The sequence below is a fragment of the Vidua macroura genome, chromosome 17 (assembly GCF_024509145.1).
Source record: "Vidua macroura isolate BioBank_ID:100142 chromosome 17, ASM2450914v1, whole genome shotgun sequence".
NCBI lineage: Eukaryota > Metazoa > Chordata > Aves > Passeriformes > Viduidae > Vidua > Vidua macroura.
In genome coordinates, this window is record NC_071587.1 from 9,779,458 (window position 1) to 9,799,025 (window position 19,568).

The 19,568-nt window shown below is 43.8% G+C and overlaps 2 protein-coding genes and 1 long non-coding RNA gene across 5 annotated transcripts in view; 2 read left to right on the forward strand and 1 right to left on the reverse strand.

Moving 5' to 3' along the window:
* Positions 1–2,936: 2,936 nt before the first annotated feature.
* Positions 2,937–10,365, reverse strand: GID8 (GID complex subunit 8 homolog). 3 transcript variants are annotated; one of them, XM_053992791.1, is made up of 5 exons: positions 10,284–10,365; positions 8,990–9,119; positions 7,640–7,836; positions 6,943–7,140; positions 2,937–6,604 (listed from the first exon to the last, which is right to left on the reverse strand). In XM_053992791.1, the coding sequence occupies exons 2-5, from the start codon at positions 9,105–9,107 to the stop codon at positions 6,431–6,433; spliced, it is 687 nt and encodes a 228-aa protein (XP_053848766.1). In that variant the 5' UTR covers positions 9,108–9,119; positions 10,284–10,365; the 3' UTR covers positions 2,937–6,430. The 3 variants fall into 3 exon arrangements, with proteins under 3 accessions (XP_053848766.1, XP_053848765.1, XP_053848767.1); XM_053992790.1 differs by lacking the exon at positions 10,284–10,365 and adding an exon at positions 9,761–9,937; XM_053992792.1 differs by lacking the exon at positions 10,284–10,365 and adding an exon at positions 9,599–9,751.
* A 120-nt stretch (positions 10,366–10,485) lies between these two features.
* Positions 10,486–12,860, forward strand: LOC128815781 (uncharacterized). The gene is made up of 2 exons (XR_008439715.1): positions 10,486–10,977; positions 12,656–12,860. It is a non-coding gene; the product is annotated as an uncharacterized LOC128815781 (long non-coding RNA).
* A 3,009-nt stretch (positions 12,861–15,869) lies between these two features.
* The window catches only part of DIDO1 (death inducer-obliterator 1), a 47,169-nt gene continuing 43,470 nt past the window's right edge, over positions 15,870–19,568 (forward strand). The window contains 2 exon segments of the mRNA XM_053992787.1: positions 15,870–15,921; positions 15,924–16,096. Of these exon segments, the coding sequence (XP_053848762.1) occupies positions 15,870–15,921; positions 15,924–16,096 (225 nt within the window).

The window sequence follows — 19,568 nt, forward strand, 5'->3', positions numbered from 1 at the left end:
CTCCCGCCGCCCCCGCCCGCCGTGCCGGGAAGTCCCGCCCGGCCCGGTGCCGGTCCCGGTCTGCGACCCCGGGCAGCCTCGAAGGTGCGGGCTCCGGAGGGGCAGGTGCCGGCAGCGGCGGACCGCGCGGTTCTGCTCGTTCCCTTCTCCTCCGGTCATTGCTGACACCCCCACCGGGCACGGCGAGGGCAGGGAAAGAGGGGACGAACCAGGCTCTGTCCTCCCGCTCCCATACCTGGGCAGGGAATCGCTCCCTGCTCCCGCAGCTCTCACGGGCAGAAAGCTTCTGCTTTGTAAGGGTTAGAAGTGAGTATAACATTCGCTTCCGAAGATAAAGTAAATAGGGGTGAGTGTTGTTACAGCTTGATTTATGTCTGTTGGATAGAGGCGCTGCCTTGCTGTACCTGAAAGAGATAATCAAACTCCTTTACGGAAATAAATAATTTAAATGATGGTTATCTCAGTCCACAACAAAAGGACTCGTGACTCACTTAAAGATCATGAACGAGCAGCGGAGGAGCCTTGTTCAGGCACCGTTCAGGTGATGCTGTGGCCGATTGCAGCCTGGAAGCAAGAACGGCAAAACTGCAGGTGAGCAAAGGATGGAGGAGCTCCCGCACAGCCTGAGCAAGGTCGTGCATGGCCCCTGGGAAAGGTACCAGAGCTGCTGGGCTGCACCAAAACGCGCAGGTGCAGGGCAGACACCTCCTGTCTGCTATTCCTGCAGCCAGAAACCTCTCAGTCCTTGGTGGAATGAAGCCTTTAGCAGACTAATATTTAGGTAATTCAAATATTCTTCTCCCAACATGAATCCCTTGGCAGGCCCCTGATGAACAGCTTGCTACATAAATCAGGAGGCTGATTATTGAGCTGAACCTTTGAGAGTGAAATAACCAGAAGGTTCCTTACATACCAAAGACAGTTCCAGGAGAAGGAGGTTGCTAAAAAAGCAAAAATCATCAAGTCATACTTTATCCTTTGCTTTGGTATTTCTTCCTCAGAAAAAAAAGAGATCATCCTCAAAAGGCCTGTGGCATAGTCAGGCACAGTCACACAGACCTGCTGCACACAGAGAGCACAAATACAACGAGCTTTGCTGCAAGTAGAGACTGAGGGGAACCACGTGTAGTAACCACCTTAGTTTTCATTTAGTTGTAGGCTTTCCTCCCTTTATTTGGGCAGGAAATGAAACTGAGAGTATTTTTATCTGCTACTGTCCCCTTTTCCAGAAGAGGGAGCCAAGTCATGGCAAATTGCAGCCAAAATGTAAACCATGGTTCAATGTATTTTGGGTTTTTTAAACTGTATGTTTGGAGTTCAGTTAACTCGAAGCAGGAGGGGAGATGAGCTCTGATGTAACTACAGAAGTGAAATCCATGCAATAAGCTCAGGAAAGAACTGAAGAGGCCTTGGGCATGGTAGAGTAACCACAGATCCAGAAAACTTATGAACTCATAGCCAGGAATGAGGGATCCTGTGTTCAGTCTCACTGCTGAGGGGTGCAAACACTTCCAACACTGACACTGCAACAATGAATCATACTTTCAGTGAGTTAGTAGTCGAGTTGGAAATCAATCACAAATTTTTGTTATTTTTGTACTCTTTTGTTCCTTTCCTTGTCTTGCTCAGTGCCACCTCTTCAATTAGGAGCTTGACTAATCTGCCTCTCAGATAAGAAGCTACTTTCACTGTCCAAACCAGCTGCAGTTGAAAATGTTTGAGTGCAACATCCATCACATTCACATAAATAAATCTAAAGAGTAAATACACAGACATCATTCCTTTTACTGCTGTATGATTTTCTATAAGCAAACCTCCTACCAAGCTGATTAAATGACAAATGGAATCAGCTCAGAGAACAGGTACTGACTAAAGAAAATAATCTTATACAAGTACACAAACTCCTCTCATTTTTCTTGTGTTCAGCTTAATCTGTCAAAAGATTAAACCAAAGAAAAGATTCTTGGGTTAATATTTGACCTGACACTTACTATCCCTGTAGTTTACCCATACAGTGTTGCATTAGTTGAAGATTTTATAAAGTTAAGTACAGATTAGGATCAATTCCTGAAAGGATATGAATGGAGCAATAGGCTCATACATTCCATGAAGGACAATTGTTGTCTCCTGAAAGGACAGCAAATTCAGCTTGAAATCTCCCTAATCCAGCACAGTTTCAATGCTACTTTGCCACACAATAAAGAACACACCTGGGTTTCTACTGCTAAATAATCCAACTTGGCAAAATTACTAGGCAGCAATACACTGGAAAGACTAAAAAAAAAAAAAAAAAAAAAAAAAAAAAAAAAAAAAAAAAAAAGCAAATTATCCAAGAATTGAGCCTGCTTGTAAATGAACAGCAACTTCCATGCAGCAACTCATCCAGGTGAGACAAGGTAGCAGGATAGTGTTGGAATCATGTAATCCTCATGAAGAGCATGACAGAACACTTAGGGCTTCCTGGTCTGAGTGCCTGAAATCATCAACATGCAGCCCACCAGTGGTTTGACCAACTTGGTGCTTAACTTAATCAGGTGAAGGCAGGAGGGGAGCAGAAAGGAATAAAAATAGTTTGTAGCACCTCGAGGTGCCCATGGAGAAGTACAAATCCATTTGAGGGTGCTGTTCATGAGCTCTGTGTTCTGTCTCTGCTCAGCTGAGCACACCAAGCACCGAGCAGGGCTGGGGACATCATCTCACACAAAAGCTACAAAGCCTCCTCGTCCCTTTTTGTTAAGGTCAGCAGAGCAGAAACAATTCCTGACATGGTGGCGCTTCTGGAGGGAAGAGACAGCTACAGTGCAGGTCAGAACCTGTAGCCTCAAGGCAGATTTTAGGGCAAACAGGACTCCATATCCTGTTCTATTCTGGCTCTCAAGGATGCTCTCAGCTGTGGCTGACAGCAGCGGCCCCATTTCCCGTGAAGACACGACACACAGGGATCCAACTCCATTTAATGAGCTTTGCAACCCACTTGGACAAAAGGTGGTTTGAAATAAGTCGAACAACACTCAGCTAGTCAAGGATTTTTTTAAGTAATGCCTTTAAGCTTATACTCAAGCATACAAAGCATAAATATTACAAATTAAAAACAATAAAATCACCCTGGAATAATGTAGTGGCTTTTCCTGTATTTACAAGGAGTGGAAAGGAGGCAGAATTCTTTTCAATTTTTCTTTTAATGTGGGAGGAAGAGCTGAAAGTGTTTCAATGAAATCATCTTAGAGACAGGTACTTCATCTGGCTTAAAGGTGTACATTTGCCTCTTCAAAAGTCTTGAGAGGAAATGCTTTACTCAAAATTCTGCTGTTAAGTTTCGGTGCAGCAACCTCTGCTTTTCCAACTATATAAAATTCAACAGTTCAGTAAGTATTTCTCAAAGTACCACCACAACTTCATCTTCAGGAAAGTCTGTGAACCCCCACCCTTCCAAAATCCCTCCTTTGTACAACAGAAGCAGCCACAGCTCAGCTTAGATTTGACAGGCAGAAACAAAACATGAGAACAGCAAAGACAGTTACAGGGAGGTGATGGCTTTGGGAAAAGGAGGGAGATTTGTAGCCTAATCAAAACACACTTGCTATGCAGCCTTTCTGCAGAGGTATAAGACAGGATATTTTACAATCCAGCTTCTCCACATCCATAGCATGAATGAAAAAATCTTATTTGCTTTCATCAAAGGCAAGGCTGGGGGAAGATAAGTGCACCACCTCTAATGACCAGATCTGTCTGCCAACGTTGGGTTTGGAAAAATCTTCTTACAAAAGTTATTTTCATATTATTCTAAATTCATTGGAACAAAATATGTATTTTTACACTAAAGCAAACTGATCAAAGTGGCATTTAATAGTATTTGTTAAAGTGGTTATCTAACAAAAATGGGTTAACAAAAGCCCATTCATTAGTAGTCACCAAATAAGACACTTCTCATGCATATGACAAAAATTCATTTGTGTACTGAGACATCTGTTTACTGTGTACAATATTTCCATAAATTATAATATGTTTCACAGCCCCTACCATTCAAGAATATTTCAAACAGATTATATATTATATTTGTATATGCAAACTATTTTATATACACTAATATAAAGATCCTTAGAAGTACCAATATCACTACCTTTATGCTTTCTCTAAAATGCATAGCTTTCGAGTATCTTCTTGCAGTTACCAAAAACTTTACAGATTAAAGCTGCTTATCAATGTGGCATGTTCATAAAAACAAAGTGAAGTAGTTCTAGACTAATTTTATATTAAACCCCTTAAAAACGTGTTTATTTTTTAATGGGAAAAAAAAAAAAAAACCAAGCTAGTGGAAATTCAAGTAATCTATGCTCAATCATTGCCCAAATACTCTATGGAATTAAGGTAGCGTTCTAGAAGGACAGTGAACTTCTCACCCAGGGCTGTAATACTGCATTTCTCATGGAGAAAAATGCTCATCATGCCACAAAACCGCACCACTTTCCACTTCACCCCGGAGAAGCTTTACAGGAGATTCAACAACACAAGTGTCAGAATAGAGAGGAAAAGCTGATCAGTTCTACATGAAGAAATTAGAGCTATTCCAGTTTTGTTTCTGCAGTTTGTTATTAAACAAAGTTACATTAACCATACAGTTTCTCACAAACTAAAAGTTATACATGGTTTTCAGACATTAACCGACTTCAAAAAGAAAAAAAATTTAAAAAAAACCCCAAAACAACCAAACCCACAACTGTTAAAAGTTTGGTGTTAGAATAACCAGCCTGGGTGAAGGAAAGCCAGACTGCTGCTGTAGCTGGGGGGCTACTGATAGCATGTTTGTTATATATAAACTTGAAGACCTCCCTACCCCAAATGCCTCAAACTGGAGAACAGAACAATCAGTAAGAAATGGGAACAAATGATTTTGTTACATCCATCATCTCGCTTAACCATGGTGCTCTGCATCTCTCACAGCTGCTTAACAAACAATGGCTTCCCCCCCAAAAATAGCTACACAAGGAAACAGTGTTCACAGTAATGCAATCAGTAACAGGTTTTGTTAGTTCCCCTAAGCCAGGTGTATCTGCAAAGCTTTATACAGTTTAATGCATTAAGTATTCCAGTAAAATTAAGTGAAAACTAAGTTTCATTCTACAGGGTAATACCTACCATACAAGACTAGATTATGTACAGTATGGGACTGGTGTGACAACTGCCAGTGTCTCATGATGTTAAACTGTTTCACTCATCAGCTTGCTCTGTGCTTGGCAAAACTTGATCTATAGACCTAAAAATCTAGAGATAGATTTGGCAAGATCAGAACATCCCATACCCAGAAGATTACAATTTGTTGACTTGAAAGTCTGGACTTCACATTACAACTATAGTTCTAACTGGAGTGAGGACAGTCAGTAAACAAATACAGATGAGGATGAACTGCATCTCTTCAGAAAGGTATGGAAGAAGTGACAAAATGCAAATTTCTGGTTTTAGACAGCCCTGCTTTGCTTAGCTCAAGGCATAAAAACAGCCCAAGTAGCTCTAAAACTACAATTCTTATTCAGCAAGCATGAAGGCAGATCCTGCACAAGATGATGCATCAGAGGCTTCAACAAGCATCTCTCCCCACCACTTGATTTCCTAACACAAATCTTTCAGCTTCCAGACATCCAGTGGCCTTCAAAGCTGTAGCAGCCAACTGGAATCGCTGCAAATTTAACATAGAGGGGGAAAAGGCCCCTGTTAAAAAAAACCTTTCAAATGCCTCTGGGGCCGTTTTGGTCATTTGTGAATATTAGGAAAAAACCTATTTCCATCAATACTCCTCCTGAAAAGATGGGTCACTGATCCATTATGAACATAGCTCTCACCATATAAAGCACCAAGAAGTCAGAAACAAGGAGAAAAAAAACAAACCAAACCAAAAGTCCTTAAATTATGATTTACAAGTTTGTACACTATTTCCTAAGCAAAAAGTTGACCTTACTGCAAAGTTTATAGATGAAAACTTGACCAGTTACTTTTAAGGGGAATGTATATCTGGCTATAACTTAAAGGTAGAAAATATTCACTGTTCTATATACACATTTCAAACAGGAGACAGTTAAACTGAACAGTTGCCAATATAACTCCATATTAACTCACTGGCCACTAAACTAGACATCAGCAGCCAATTAGAAAGCTTGAGTTCTGTACTTTTAAAAATGCTATTTTTCCTGTCCTGTTTAATTGTTTTTTTAAAAATGTATTATAGTGCATAGCCTAAGTCAGACTTCCAAAGAGATACAGCGCCTTTCAATGCAGTTTTTGCAGCATTTAAAAGGGACTTTTCTCCCTTCAAATTAGATGTTCATTGAAAAATCTGAATTGAGTGCTGTACTGTAGTAAAAATATTTCAGTCACAGACTGATATAAATGTATACTGTGCAGTACTAAGATTTTTTGATGTCCATCTGCACACATTTTACTTGGGCTCTTCAATCGTCCCCTTGCTGAGGTCTGTCATTTTGGGGTATTTCACTTTCTTCTGGTCCAGCTCATTCTGAGCCCACAGTAGTAGTTTCAGTAATTTTGCCAACTTGGGTGTTGATTCACGATTTTCATAGTCTAGAACAGCTTGATTAACCTCACTCCATACCTGGAAAAGAAAAACTAGAGTTCAGTGACAGTTTTCATAGAATTAACACTGCTAAAGTCACACAGACACTGGGAAGATCACACCAAGTGTGCTAATTCCTCAGAAATGGCCAGCACAAAGCTCCACAGACTATGAGCCTGAAGAAAGCAAGGAAGAGAGCCAAGCAGCTGAATACATTTGGAATATATTAACACCATTTTTTAAAATCTTGCTCAATAAACACTTCTGTTCTTTTGTGTATCACTATATAAGTTTTCTCTAAGCATTTCAAAAATATTTAGATTTTATTTTCATAACATACATATAAAAGACATCAGTTCCCTTTGAGGAAGGACTACCTTCTGTCGCTGCATCATGTTCAGCAAGTCTCCAAATGGTGATTCTTCGGGATTATCAAAGGCAAGCAGAGCCAGCGTGCGCTCCATTTCTGTCAGGCATTCCCTGCTCTCCTCCCCTTGTTCTGCTAATTGGGTCTGAGCAAATTCCAGAGCTGCCTCTGTCTCACGCTGCCGAATCAGTTCAATCAAGTGCTGTTGCTACACACGAAAGACACAGCAATATTAGCCCAACAAATTAACAAATCTCCACTATTTCAAGCCTGGAAGATTCAGACACTGGTGTGTAATTTGAGACAAAAACTAATCTGTAATTTGACAGTTTGAGGTCAATTCTTATCAATGTGTGAGACAAGGAGCAGCAACTTGGCTGCAAAATCTACTGAAAAAGGGAACTTGGTGCTTTTGAGTAACAGGGTTTGAGAAGATGGGTTACTAAAGGAATTCAGACCAACAGCAACTGAAGTGGTAACTCACAGGTCACTGCTGCTGTTACAAGTTTTCATGTTAATAACTGTATATGGTGGTTCCTGCACTATGCCACAAAGTTTCCCACTGCTACCAAAAAATGCCAAGAACACCCACAATTGCGTCCATGTTCAGTCACAAACCTCCCAACGTAACCTTAATTCCTTTACTACTTTTCCCATTCTCTCAGCAAACTCTAAGACAAAGATAAAAGTTTGCCACCTGTCCTCACCTGCAAATGGAAGTAGAGATATCTGTTGGTATCCAGCAGCTCTGGATGGAGGCTGTTTATCAATGCAATGGCTTCCTGGATCTGCCCTTTCAAGATCATCTCACGGATTTTTATTCTTTCATCCAGAGTCTCTAAATCCACGCTGGGTTCAATTCCAGACTCCATCCGAAATTTCTCTGCTGCTTCTTTAAAGCCCTCTGAAATAGGAACATTTTACCCATAGAATGTATTGCATGAAACACTTTAGAAGAAAACCTACCAGCTTAAATGAAAGTATTTGAGTGTTGCTTGTGCAATTTGGGGGTTTAAAGATTAACCCAAAATTGTGAAAAATTCTTCTCTATATAAAAAGTCATTTATCCATAGGCATCTCAGAGTAAATGCTTAATTCATTCTGAACTCATGTATGCTCACTTTCCAGGGAAGCAACTGGTAGTCCAATACCTCTTAACATGGAAGGCTGTTTTATACTTAAAGTACTGCGCTTATTGCAAAATGAGATTGTGAAAGTCACATTTTCAAGTGGGTGAAGCCTCCAGCTTCACCCTCCAGCCCCAGATCTGTTTACACAGATCCAGCAGTTTTTCTGAGAAGATAGACAAGAAGATACAATCTTACTTTCTTGTATAGTATTTAAGGTTATAACAGCTCTTTTAAATCCCAGGTTGTGTGTTCACAGACACAAAACTGATTTACACCACCCACTAAGATTCTCTTCCTTCAACTCAGAGGCTTCACCTACGCTCAGTGTAAACAGGGGTGTAGATGGATACAAATGCCTCCGCCCTAGCACAGCTTCCTGGGATGGCATGCACCTAATTACTAGCAACAATTCCTGAGGGGTTTGGGCTGTTCCAAGAATAAAGCCAGGCCGTGTGCTGAAGGGGTTAATATTCTGGTCTCAAATTATTTTGACAACAGCGCCCTTTCAGAGTTTATCTTTCTGCCCAGTTAAAAACTTGCTTCTGATAGTTCTTGCAGCTTTCAGACTGTTATTTAACAACAGCAACTTATCTTGAGCTGTTTCAATGGCACAAAAAAGGACATCACGGAGAAGCAGGTCATGTTTACAGCACTGCAGAAAACACTTTGTTTTCTCTATCATTTAGCAGAAGAGTTCAGGCTCATAAGTGTCATCTGTATTCCATGAGAACTGCTCAGTCTCTGGTTCTTTGTCAGTCTGCAGCTAAAAGGACATCAGAGCAGTTGGGCTTTGCTAAGAGAAGCCAACAGCAATGACAAAGTTCTCACAGCCCTTAATTCCACTCCATCCAGCTCCATATTCTACCCCAAACTGATCAAGTATGTGTCACACATGAAGAGCCTCCAGGCATTGCCAGCTGTTTTTACCTGTGACAAGGTAGTTCATGATAAGGCGGTTCATGTCTGCTCTCTGGATATGTAAGTTATTAAGCTTTTCCATCCATTCATCTTTTGTGATTTCATCAGGTTTTTCTGCATAACTCATCCTGGACTCCAACTACAAAAGAAAAGCATCTCGTTTAACATGATTCAATAAGAAATAAGTTTAATGTGTGTAAGAATTGTGTTACTGCCATCTTTAGAGCTTTCTATGAGCTCTTTTAAATAAATAATCCAAAATTGACCCTTTCATCTTAAACCAGAGTTTTGCATTTTTTTCCTCATCATTCCTGCACTCTCCTATATCTATTTGCCAGGCTCTAAAGCTGCTTCCAGAAACCTCAGAATAAAAAATTCAAATACAATTTTTTTCTACTTACTCTTAAATCCACTCCATAAAAATCTTGTATAGAATTTACACAGGACATGCAGCATCACAGTGAGAAACCAGCGAATCAGAGTTTGACAGCCAGCCAGAAAGACTGTGACAAACACTTATAGCAATGCCTACGTAAACAATATCTGCTTTAAATCTTCACCAAAACTTCAGACAGCTCCCTATATTGCACAGCTATAAAACTGTCCATGATATCTTACCCAGTGTACAACTCAAAGCTTTACACCAGCTCAGCTTCGCTGCCCACAAAAGTTCTTCTGTCAGCGCTACTAAAACGTTATTTCCACTATTTTTCGAGACAATATTTCTGTTCGGATTGGCAGGCAAAGCATTTTACCAAAGCCGCATTTAGTGATTTCTACCTCCAAGTCACGACCACGGGGGCAGCGAAAGGGGAGGACGGGCGGCCAGAACAGCAACAGGCACCGCCACCCCTGTCAGACAATACGAGCGGCAGCGCGACTCCTCATCGCCAGCCGCTTCCGACAGCTTCTCCCTTCTCTGCCCCGCGGCCGAAGCCGCCCCGCACCCGGCAACTCCGACAGCGGGAGCACGACCCGCCCGGGCCCCGAACGCTCCCGGCCCCGCGTTCCGCCGCCCGCAACCGCGCGGGGGAACGGGGCCCCACCGCCCCGCGCTGATGCTGCGGCCCGGCTCGGCTCGCCGGGACCCGGCTTCCCCCGCCGCCACGGCCCGGCCCGGCTCTGCGCGGGCCACAGGGGCGCTGGGCCACGGGAGCGCTTGGGCCCCGCTCGCCACAGGCCCGGCGCCGCCGCTGCAGCCGCGGCGGGCGAGCGCCGGCCGGGCCGGCGGGTCCGGGTCAGGGTGAGGGCCCCGCTCCCGCCGTGCCCCGAGGCCGGCGCGGCCCCCCCGCCGCCATCTTACCGCGCGCGCCCGGGGCCGCTCCGACGCACGAACGCGGGGCCTCCGCCGCCTCCGCCGGGCCGCAGGCGCGCGGGTCTCGCGAGAGCGGCGCTCGCGGCCAATCAGCGCGCGGGGAGCGGGCGAGAACACGCGACCGCGGAGCGGAGCCGGGGCCGCGCGGAGGCGGCGGCGGCCATGGCGGGCGCGGGGCCCTGAGCCCTGAGCGACGCGCCCGCCTCCTCCTCCTGCCCTGCGCGCCCGCTCCGCGCTCGGCTCACGGCACGGAGCGCCGGCCCCGCCGCGAGCAGCTGGAGCAGAGGCTGATCCGAACCGTGCTCGGCGCGAGGGGCGCAGGAACCGCCGTGTGAGGCGGCGGCGGCGGCTCGTGCGCGGTCACCGCGGGGTCGGTGCGAGCAGCGGTTGTCGGGAGCGGCCGTGGGAGCTGCGGCCCCGCCATCCGCCAGGGAAGCGGGCTGGGCACAGCCTGCGGTGCCCCTGTGCAGCCCCCGCAGCTTCCTCGAGTGCTGATCGGCTGGGCTGGGAGCTGTCCTGGCTGAGCATCGATGGTCTCTGCCGAAACGCGCAGTGGCTGCTGAGGCGTTGATGAGCCCACGCCGGGGCTTGTGGGTCGCTGCAGAAAAAAGCAGGAAAACAATGTTGCCAAAATAGGTTCTTGCACAGGTGAACAAGAAGCCAATCCACACACAGAGTCGAGGTATTTGATTTATTTACAGTTCTGCACATAAACTGGTGCTGGGTGGCAATTCCACAAGCCAGCACACCAACTATCAAAATTTCTTACTATTTTTACATTTTAGCAAATGAATTAGTGTTCATTGGCTACAAGTTGATTAATCCGCATGCTCAGTCTTGTGTTTTGGATCCATCAGTGGTCACGATCTGCCCCTGCCCTAATTACCTTTAACCCACTTGGAGCTGATTTCAGAGCAATTGCTGAATTGGCTTTATTGGTGTCTTCCTTATCTTGGAGTTCTGTCAGGTGGCCTTGTGGCCCATGAATTCTGCATTCTTTGTGCCCACTATCATTAGTACATCCTTCTTACCAAACTTTGTTAACTTCTCCAAAACTTCAAAGAACGTCCTCCCTTCAGAAAATTTTACATATTCCACATTTTGCAACAAAACCTCAATTTATACATTTAAAGGGAGAACAGGCTTAAAATGTACACTTGTCTGTGTGAAATGCTGCAAATGATACACCTCAGAAAAATGTAATTTCACTCACACAGATGGGGAATATGGACACATTTGTACACTTTTCACTCTTTATTTTGTAACTGCAATAAAGCCCAGGCTCCAAAATTCACTTTCATTACAGTTGTGCTTATGTTGAAACAGAGAAAGCCTATGGTGTAATAAATAATCAGGATAATAGAATATCCCGAGTTGGAAGAGACACACAAAGAACAAAGTCTTAAGTCCTGATTCTATGCAGAATATCATGGCCAGCTACATTTCATCAGGAGCCACAGTGTTAGGAAAAAGAAGAATAGCTCTAAACTGATAGAGGGCAGGGACACCTTCCAGTGCTCCAAGCCCAGTCCAGCCTGGCCTGGAACACCACCAGGGATGGAAGTCTTGATCCATTCTTTTTTTTTTTTTTTTTTCCCTACTAATGCTCTGAGTGCAATGAAAATTCTGCATGTTTGGGGAATTGAGCAGTATATTGAGTAACAAATTATACATATTTTATACTCCAGGAAGATCCCCTGCTGTGCAACAATGCAGGGGAAAAGGTTTCCTACATCATTCTCTCTTTTCCTAGCACCAAACACTGACTTCTGTTAAAAACCTTCATAATTCTCTCAAAGGTTGGAAAAAACCCTTTCTTTTATTGCTCAGGGAAAACCTTGCAGGTTTGACTCCTTGCAGGTTTGACTCCTTTGACTCCCAAGTTGTATTAAAATGCACAACTACTTTGCTCTTGGGAAATTCTCCCAAAATACAGCTTCCATATGCCACAGTCCTACAAGAATCTTACTGTGATGAGGGCAGTAGTAACATGGAAAGGTGGATTTTGGGGGGAAAAATGACAAAATTTATATTAAAAGAAACCTATAATAACTGTAAGTGCAGTTCATAGATTTTTAGCATTAATTAGGATTTGTTAAATCCTAATTTCAAAGAGGTGTTTTGATGGCTAATATTTGGAGTCATGCAGAGTGAATCCCAAACCAAAGTCACTAATTCCAGGAGAAGTCACAAAAATGCTCGTATTGAAGGGAAGGAATTTACCTGGAATTGGAGAGGGGGAAAATTCTGCAAGTTTGTATCAGCTGGTAAAGAAGGGGGTTACTTTATTTATGTGAACATGATGAACCCTCATTAAAGTATTTCTCTGTGCTCATCCAGTCTTTTTGGAAAATCTCCAGGAGCCTTGGAGAATCAAGAATCCTGAAGAAGCCTTACCTTGACACCTGATGTGTCTATTTTGTGATGTGCAGAGCTCTGAGGACAGAGGCCTTTTTCCACTAAAAGAAAAAAGGTAAATTTGGAGCACAGCCAACAGAAATTAGTCTCTTCTGACTTAAATGTATTAATTATCTGTTAAATACAACAAAATCACCAGAGACTGAGGAGGGAGAAGGACTTGCTCGTTTGCTTTCATCCATGCTCTTTTCATGGGTTATGTCTCATCTGCAGTTTTTCCTGGCTGCTGCAATTGTCTCACTCAGAGCAATCAGTGACAGAGAACTGAGGGAAGGAATGAACATAAAATAGGTGTTGTTTTTCTATTGTGCATCTTCAAACAGTGGTTAAGGGGAAGGTGGGTGAGAAGTGATATCCCAGATCTGGGAACTTGGTGCCACACAACAGTGATGTCTTGTCACAAGGTTTTATGGGTCACATGTAACAATCCTTGTGTGAGACACAACAAATATAAGCAAGGCCAATTTTAGAAAACCAAAGATAAAAAACCAAAACATTAATTAGGGAAGCTGAAGGCATAAATAAGAGGTGTCAGCTGCAGAGGAAAGTCAGTGCACTGACCACCAAAAGGTTTTGGAAGAAAGTGGAAAAAAGTTCTAAGGAGAGTTAGTGCTGAGGGATTTGCAGGTATCTCAGCATAAGCTTCTCTGGTGTCTGAGGAGAGAGAGAAAAAGTGCTTATTAGACTGTTTTAGAAGCTGATTGATGGTTATTAATCCCTTCTAGGATTTCCCAGCAGAGTTTTCATTTCAAACCAGTTACAAATTACAAGCATGTTACAGGAGAGAAGGCCTAAAGTGAAAAAAACCCTTATAACCAAAAAAAGCTCCTCCTGCTTTGCTGCCAGGATGATGTAGATTCAGAGCAGTAATCCAGGAGTAAATTTCCCAAATTAAAAGAAATTAGGCTGTAAAAGGAAAAGAATTAGGAAGACAACAAGGCAGGGAAAGAAGTGAGATGCTGCTGATGAAGGTGACACATGTTTAGTCAGCATAGGTAGATCATCTGACTGGCTTTAACACAAAGATGTAGAGGTTTTGTGGTTTAAAGTGTAGTGTGCTCTGGGGGTGCAGATTGCATCACCACTGCGTTAAAGTGGTGTAAGCCTCTTACTAAATGTGTGTAAGAGGAATTTAATACTTGTTTCACTGCAGGATTCCTTGTGGCAGGCATCCCCCATTCCCCGCTGCTGTTGAATTCCTTGTTTTGTGTGTTCCCTCTTGGTGTGTAATTCCTGGGTTTCAGCTAAATTTGTCCATTAAAAGCATATCACTAGCTTTTCCCAGAGCATAAATCACAGGGCAGATTGATCTACCAAACACTAAGGTATTTTCCCTCCATGTGATTTCATTTATTGCAGCTCTGTAGCTGCAGAACAAAACCTGAATTCCTGCTTGCCCGTAATTGTGGTGTTTTGTACTTTTGCACAGGAATCTGTTGTGGCTTTTTACCTCTTGGTGTTCCTGGGTGAAGTATTAAAATTGCCCAGTTTTACAGCTGGAGAAAGAGGCTCACTATGCTAGTAGCAGGTTTTCCAACATTTTCCTGAGCTTTTGCCACCAGAAGTGTCATGAATAGACTCCTAAAAGATGTAATCAAATTACTTGACAGAATCTTGTAATTCTGTAGAATTATTTCTAGGTAGATTTTTTTGGGGTTTTTTTTTTTGTTTGTTTGTTTGTTTTTGTTTGTTTGTGTTTTTTTTTTTTTTTTTTTGTTTTTTTTTTTTTTTGTTTTTTTTTTTGTTTTCATTCCTTAATCTCAGTAAACACTCTATCTGGAATCCACCTGAAACCTGTGTTACCAACCCAAGAGGAAAAATGTGCAGGATCAGGGTAATCAAAGAGCCAAACCTTGCACCTCCAGCTGTCTAAAGGCTCTTCAGGTGCCCAGGTCAGGAGTCTCTGTATGGTGTTGGGGTGTTCTGCACCCCTTGGGATCCCTCAGTGTGTGTCAGGAGTAGATATTTCTGGTTGCCAATATCCCAAAAAGCGACAGAAGGAATTCCACACGTAAATGGAAGTTAACTATCTGTAGCTATTTGTAGCAACTTGGATCCTGCAGTGGTTTTCTAGTAGCTTGATCATTGACCAAGGATGTTTCCTGTGGAGGCGCCATGTGTTGGATGGGCAGATTCAGAGAACATTCCACTCTCAGCACTCCGAACTTGGGAGTCAGAGGAAGGCATTACGGCAGCTATTTGCCAAACAGTGTGAGTAGAACAGAAAAAGCATCCAAGTCCCAGTGGAATGCGCACAGGTGGGGAGCACAGCTGCTGTGAGCGGGTGGCTGTGCAGCAGCAGCCTGGCTCCTCTGCCATGTTCCTCCGCTGCCCGTCCACCCTCACGAATCATGGCTAAAGCTGCCGTTCCCGGGACCAGCCCGGGTTTGCGAGCGGAGAAACGGGAGCGGGCCTGAGGGAGCCCCGAGGGGTGCGGGGAGTGAGCGCAGAACGTGCACAGGCGCCGCGCCGTGTGAGGAGGAGCCGCCATGGCTCTGAGGGCCCCGTGTGGGGAGCGGAGCGGAGCGGCCGCCATGGCGCGGAGGGCGCCGAGGGGCGGGGCGGGGCCGCCGCTCTCCCGCCCAGCGCCCGCCGGGTCCTCCGGGAGGCGCGCGCCAAGGGCGGCGCTCTGGCCCCGCCGCCGCCATCTCGGTGTCGATGGTGGCGGGGGCGGGGCGGCCCCGCCCGGCGCTGCCGCGGAGAGAGGAGGAAATGGCGGCGCGGCGCGGCTGAGACCTTTGGCGGCCGCGGAGAGAGCTCCCCTTCCCTGCTCGCGGTGAGTGCGGGAGGCGGGTGGGGGAGCACCGGGACGGGAGGAGAGTGGGAGCGGGGCCGCGGCTGCGGCAGGCAGGTCGCGGGAAAGGCGGCCCGGCCGCCTTTGGGCTCGCTATAAAATGGAGGCGGGCGGGCGGCCGGAGTGGCTCGGGTGTGTGTGGGGGGGTTCCCCGGGGAGCAGCGGGGCGCGGGCACGGCACCGTCTGGCCCGGTCCGGAGGAGGCAGCGGCTCCGTGCGGGGCCCCGGAGGAAGCCTTTGGCTCACGCCGCGGCGGGGCCGGAGCGGAACGGCCGCTCCCCGGGCGGAGCGGCTGAAGGCGGCTCCTCCATCTTGGGGGGAAGGAGAGGAGAGGCCGGGTGTGCTCGGAGCCCGTCGCCGTCATGGCCAAGCTGACGCCGGGAAGCTGCTTCGTGACGGCACCACCGACTGCACCACCGGCCCCGGGCCCGCGCCGGGGGTGGCTGGGGCGGGGCAGCGCCCTTGGGGACGCAGAAACCCAACCGAGCCCGACCGAAATCGTTCCGGGGCTGCGGCGGGTGGGACTGGAACTTCCCTGCCTTGGAGAGGTGTTGATTTTCTCTGGGCAAACGAGGGGATCTCCTTATTGGTGAGTTAAACACGAGGAGTTGAACTTAATCATGTTCTGCTGAGTATTTTGTAGGGAGAAAAAAACCCGAATATTTAGACAGTAGGAATTGTTGGTCGGTTTTAAATATTTAATAAATTCCTTGCCGATTTCCTATCCTTGGCACTAATGTACTTAAATGGTACTAATGTATTTAAATGCTGTCTCTTGGAGGTGGCGATAATTAGGAGCTGTTTGTTTGGCTTGCAAAAAAAAAAAGTATTTGGTGGCGACCAAATTTTATTTCATACAGTTAAATAGTTTATGCCTCCAAGCAACGGCTTATGTTTTATTTGTGGTTATGAAAATCTTACTATATTAGCTTGTCCTTTTTAACTTAGAAAGAATGTTATCATCTCACAGTGTGTTATAAAGTGAATGTGTATTATGCTTGCCCTGCAGTTTTTATCTCCAAAATTTTGAAGCAGTGTAATGTGCTCTTTTTCTTGCATGGGCTTTCATGGATTTTCGTTCCAGGAACTTCAGGGAGAGAAAAAAAAAAAAAAGCCAATTCCTTTTATTTAACTCAGAAGAGTGTATATAGCATTCCTAAATTCCCTGGGTTTTTTGTTTGTTTGGTTTTTCCCTGGATTATAGAGTTCACTTTTTTTTTAGAACTAGCTCTTCTGAATATTTAGTAATCATAGTCGTGTTAAACTAAATTATTTGGCAGGTAATATTAAACTATATTTTGCTTTATTTTGTGGTAACTTTTTCCACTGTATGCTTTTTTTTTTTTTTTGTGTATTTTCCTCAGTTTTAAAGGGTAATTCGAATTAGTTTAGCTTTAACTGTCTTGGTGCTACTTCTCCAAACAAAATTTGCTAGGTCAGTGAAAAACGATGTGTAGTTACTGTCCAAGTGTACCATGTCCTGTGTTAATTGTAGTAGATATTCTGGGTTGTGCTCCACTTTTATGTGTGCCAGCCGCTTGTTATCGTTCCTTGACATTTAGAGCTTTCTGTAGGAATAAATATAGAAGTCAGCTTAAAATAGCTGTTCAGTTAGGCTTTAATTTTTTTTTTCCCTTGACAGTTCCAGAAACATGTCATACATAAACATGTTTTAATGCACTGGGGTGAAAGACTAAAGGCCCATGTTGGCCTTCAGCCTCCATTGAGACTGCTTGACTCCAGTGATTAGAAAATCAAATAATTTGTATTTTCAACACCAGCGTTTTAAAAACTTTTTTGCAAAGTTTTTGGGTTGTTCCTTTAAAGGGGTATTTTCTGTTGGTATGCAAATGAAGGTTTTGCTATGTTGCAAATATATGTACAGTGAAAAAATAACTGCAGTTTTTAAAACTGTTGAAGTATAAAATAATAACATAAACTAATGTCTATTCACACATGATTCAGAGGGTGTTTTCATATAATTAAAAGATGGATTTTGAATTAAAAAAGCAACACGAAAACCCTGAAATTCCTCAAAACAATGCAAATAGAATAGAATCTAGGTTAGTAGATAAAATTAAATATTTTTTCAGTGTCTAGTGGACTCCCAAAAGCCAGTATTTGTTCTGCTTAATCCAGCTTTACTGCTAAGATTTTTCTGGCAGTTGATCACGTTATTTGTTTCTGGTTTAAGATAGTAATTGTCTTTATAGTTGTAACGTAAGGACAGTGGGATTTTAATTCTGTACAGCTTGAAACTTTAAGCTGGAGGTATTAGTGGGAAGAGGAAGAGCAAGGATTAAAGGGGTTGGGCTGAGAGTTATAAAACGAACTGATGGAAGTAGGAGCAGGGCCTGGGCTGGGCGAGAGTGACATTAGATGGCTTTAGTTGACAGAACTGGTGTCTCTGCACCAGTTTTATTCTCTGGTGCACTTTCTGCCGTGTGTCTCTTGTGCCACAAGTAGTAGAGCAGTGGTAGGAGATACAAGGAGAGGAATTTAGTAGGAGTAAGGTTTCCCCAGTCTATGCAAGAGCTTGTTCCTGTTGGTGTGTGCAGTCAGGCCTGAGTTCTCAGCTCCCCAGTTCACTGCTGGGAAGTTTTTATCTAAGGCAGCTTCTGAAATAATCAGATATTTGACAGGTGTTATTGATGGTGGTCTCAAGAGCACTGATAGACTATGAGGTTAAAAAGCTTAAATTTCCAGTTAGGCAGCTCAAACACACATATTAAATGGGCATTATGCATGTTCTCCCAGTAAATTCTAACCAAAACTGGAAACTCAACTGTGTTTACTGCATCCTTAATAACATAATCAGTGTGCTGTAATTACTGTGTTGCACCAAATTTGGACGAAGTTCATTTCTGTTTATTTCATTTAATTAAGCTGTTTTGATGAAATAAGAATAAAAATGATAGCTAGTTTCAGAGGTTATATTTTAACTCACTTTTTACAGATGAAATAAGGGAAAAAGTTGTATAACCACATGATTTTTTTTTTCTTCAACAGCTGCACTGGTAGGATCAGAAATGATAGATTATTTAAAGATAAACAAGCTGTGGGATTGTGAAACGTTAAAGAGTCTCTGATTTAGCTGTTGGACTTACAGCTGAATGTTCCTAACGGCCCTGATAAAGAACTAATTTCCCTGGTGCCCCGGTGGAGAAATGCCAGAGGGTGTGAATTGCCTCCCGAAGCAGTGTTTCCTGGACAGTTGCCAAAGAGATCGAGTTCAGTTGCAGAAATTGAACATTAAGCCAATATATAGTATGTATTTGCAAAATATTTTCATTCAAGATGATGGAAAAGGAGTGCTAAAGATCCTGTGCATTGATTGATACCCCAGCAGTGTTTGTAATTGATACTTCTGTTGACTAAACTTTCAACTATGACTTGTAAAACTGGCTTTTGCTGGAGGCTTTAAGAAGGTTTCTTGTTAAGAGATGATCATGCTTGGGCTTTTAATCTAACCATTTGACCATCTAAAGTTGTGTTTATTGATTCTTAATCTGTATAAAAGAGAAAAAAATCCAAACCAGTAGAGCTCTCTACACTGCTTTGATTGTGCTCACAGCTTTCCTTAATGGGCAAAATCTGTTTATCTGATTTTTGCTCTTGCTCTTCAGACCCTCAAAGCAGAAGTAAACCTGACCCAAAACCTCAGTTTTTTGGGGGCTAAATTTTCATTTTTAGGTTGAGTATGGGATTATCTTACTCAGAAGAATGTGAGTAAAGGCTTTAGAAGGTGTTGTAGGAGTAGTGAAATGCCAAATGTCAGTCTGTTACTAAGTCAGTATCTGCCTAGGCTACCCATGGAGCTCTGACTAGAAAATAAAAATGACATGTATGTAATACTTCCCTCTTAAAATTAATGTTTTCATAAATGCCAAAAGCACTGCAGTCAATATGAATTTGTTTCCCAAATTCAATTATGGCCTTACAGCTTGCAGGATGTGCACCGTGCAAGTGCCTTGTCTTAGTAGGGGTTACCAAAGTTTGGCAGCGCTGTTGTCACAGTTCTGTCCCCAGCTGCTGACACAGAGCTGAGCTGGCAAAGCTTC

What these genes read in the sequence shown, in the direction of transcription:
- GID8 (XM_053992791.1), bottom strand. Translation starts at nt 9,107, where the DNA reads ATGAGTTATGCAGAAAAACCTGATGAAATCACAAAAGATGAATGGATG. An exon ending in CATGAACTACCTTGTCACAG is followed by an intron (nt 7,837 to 8,989) that starts GTAAAAACAGCT and finishes TTCCTATTTCAG; the next exon opens with AGGGCTTTAAAGAAGCAGCA. An exon ending in ATCTCTACTTCCATTTGCAG is followed by an intron (nt 7,141 to 7,639) that starts GTGAGGACAGGT and finishes TTTCGTGTGTAG; the next exon opens with CAACAGCACTTGATTGAACT.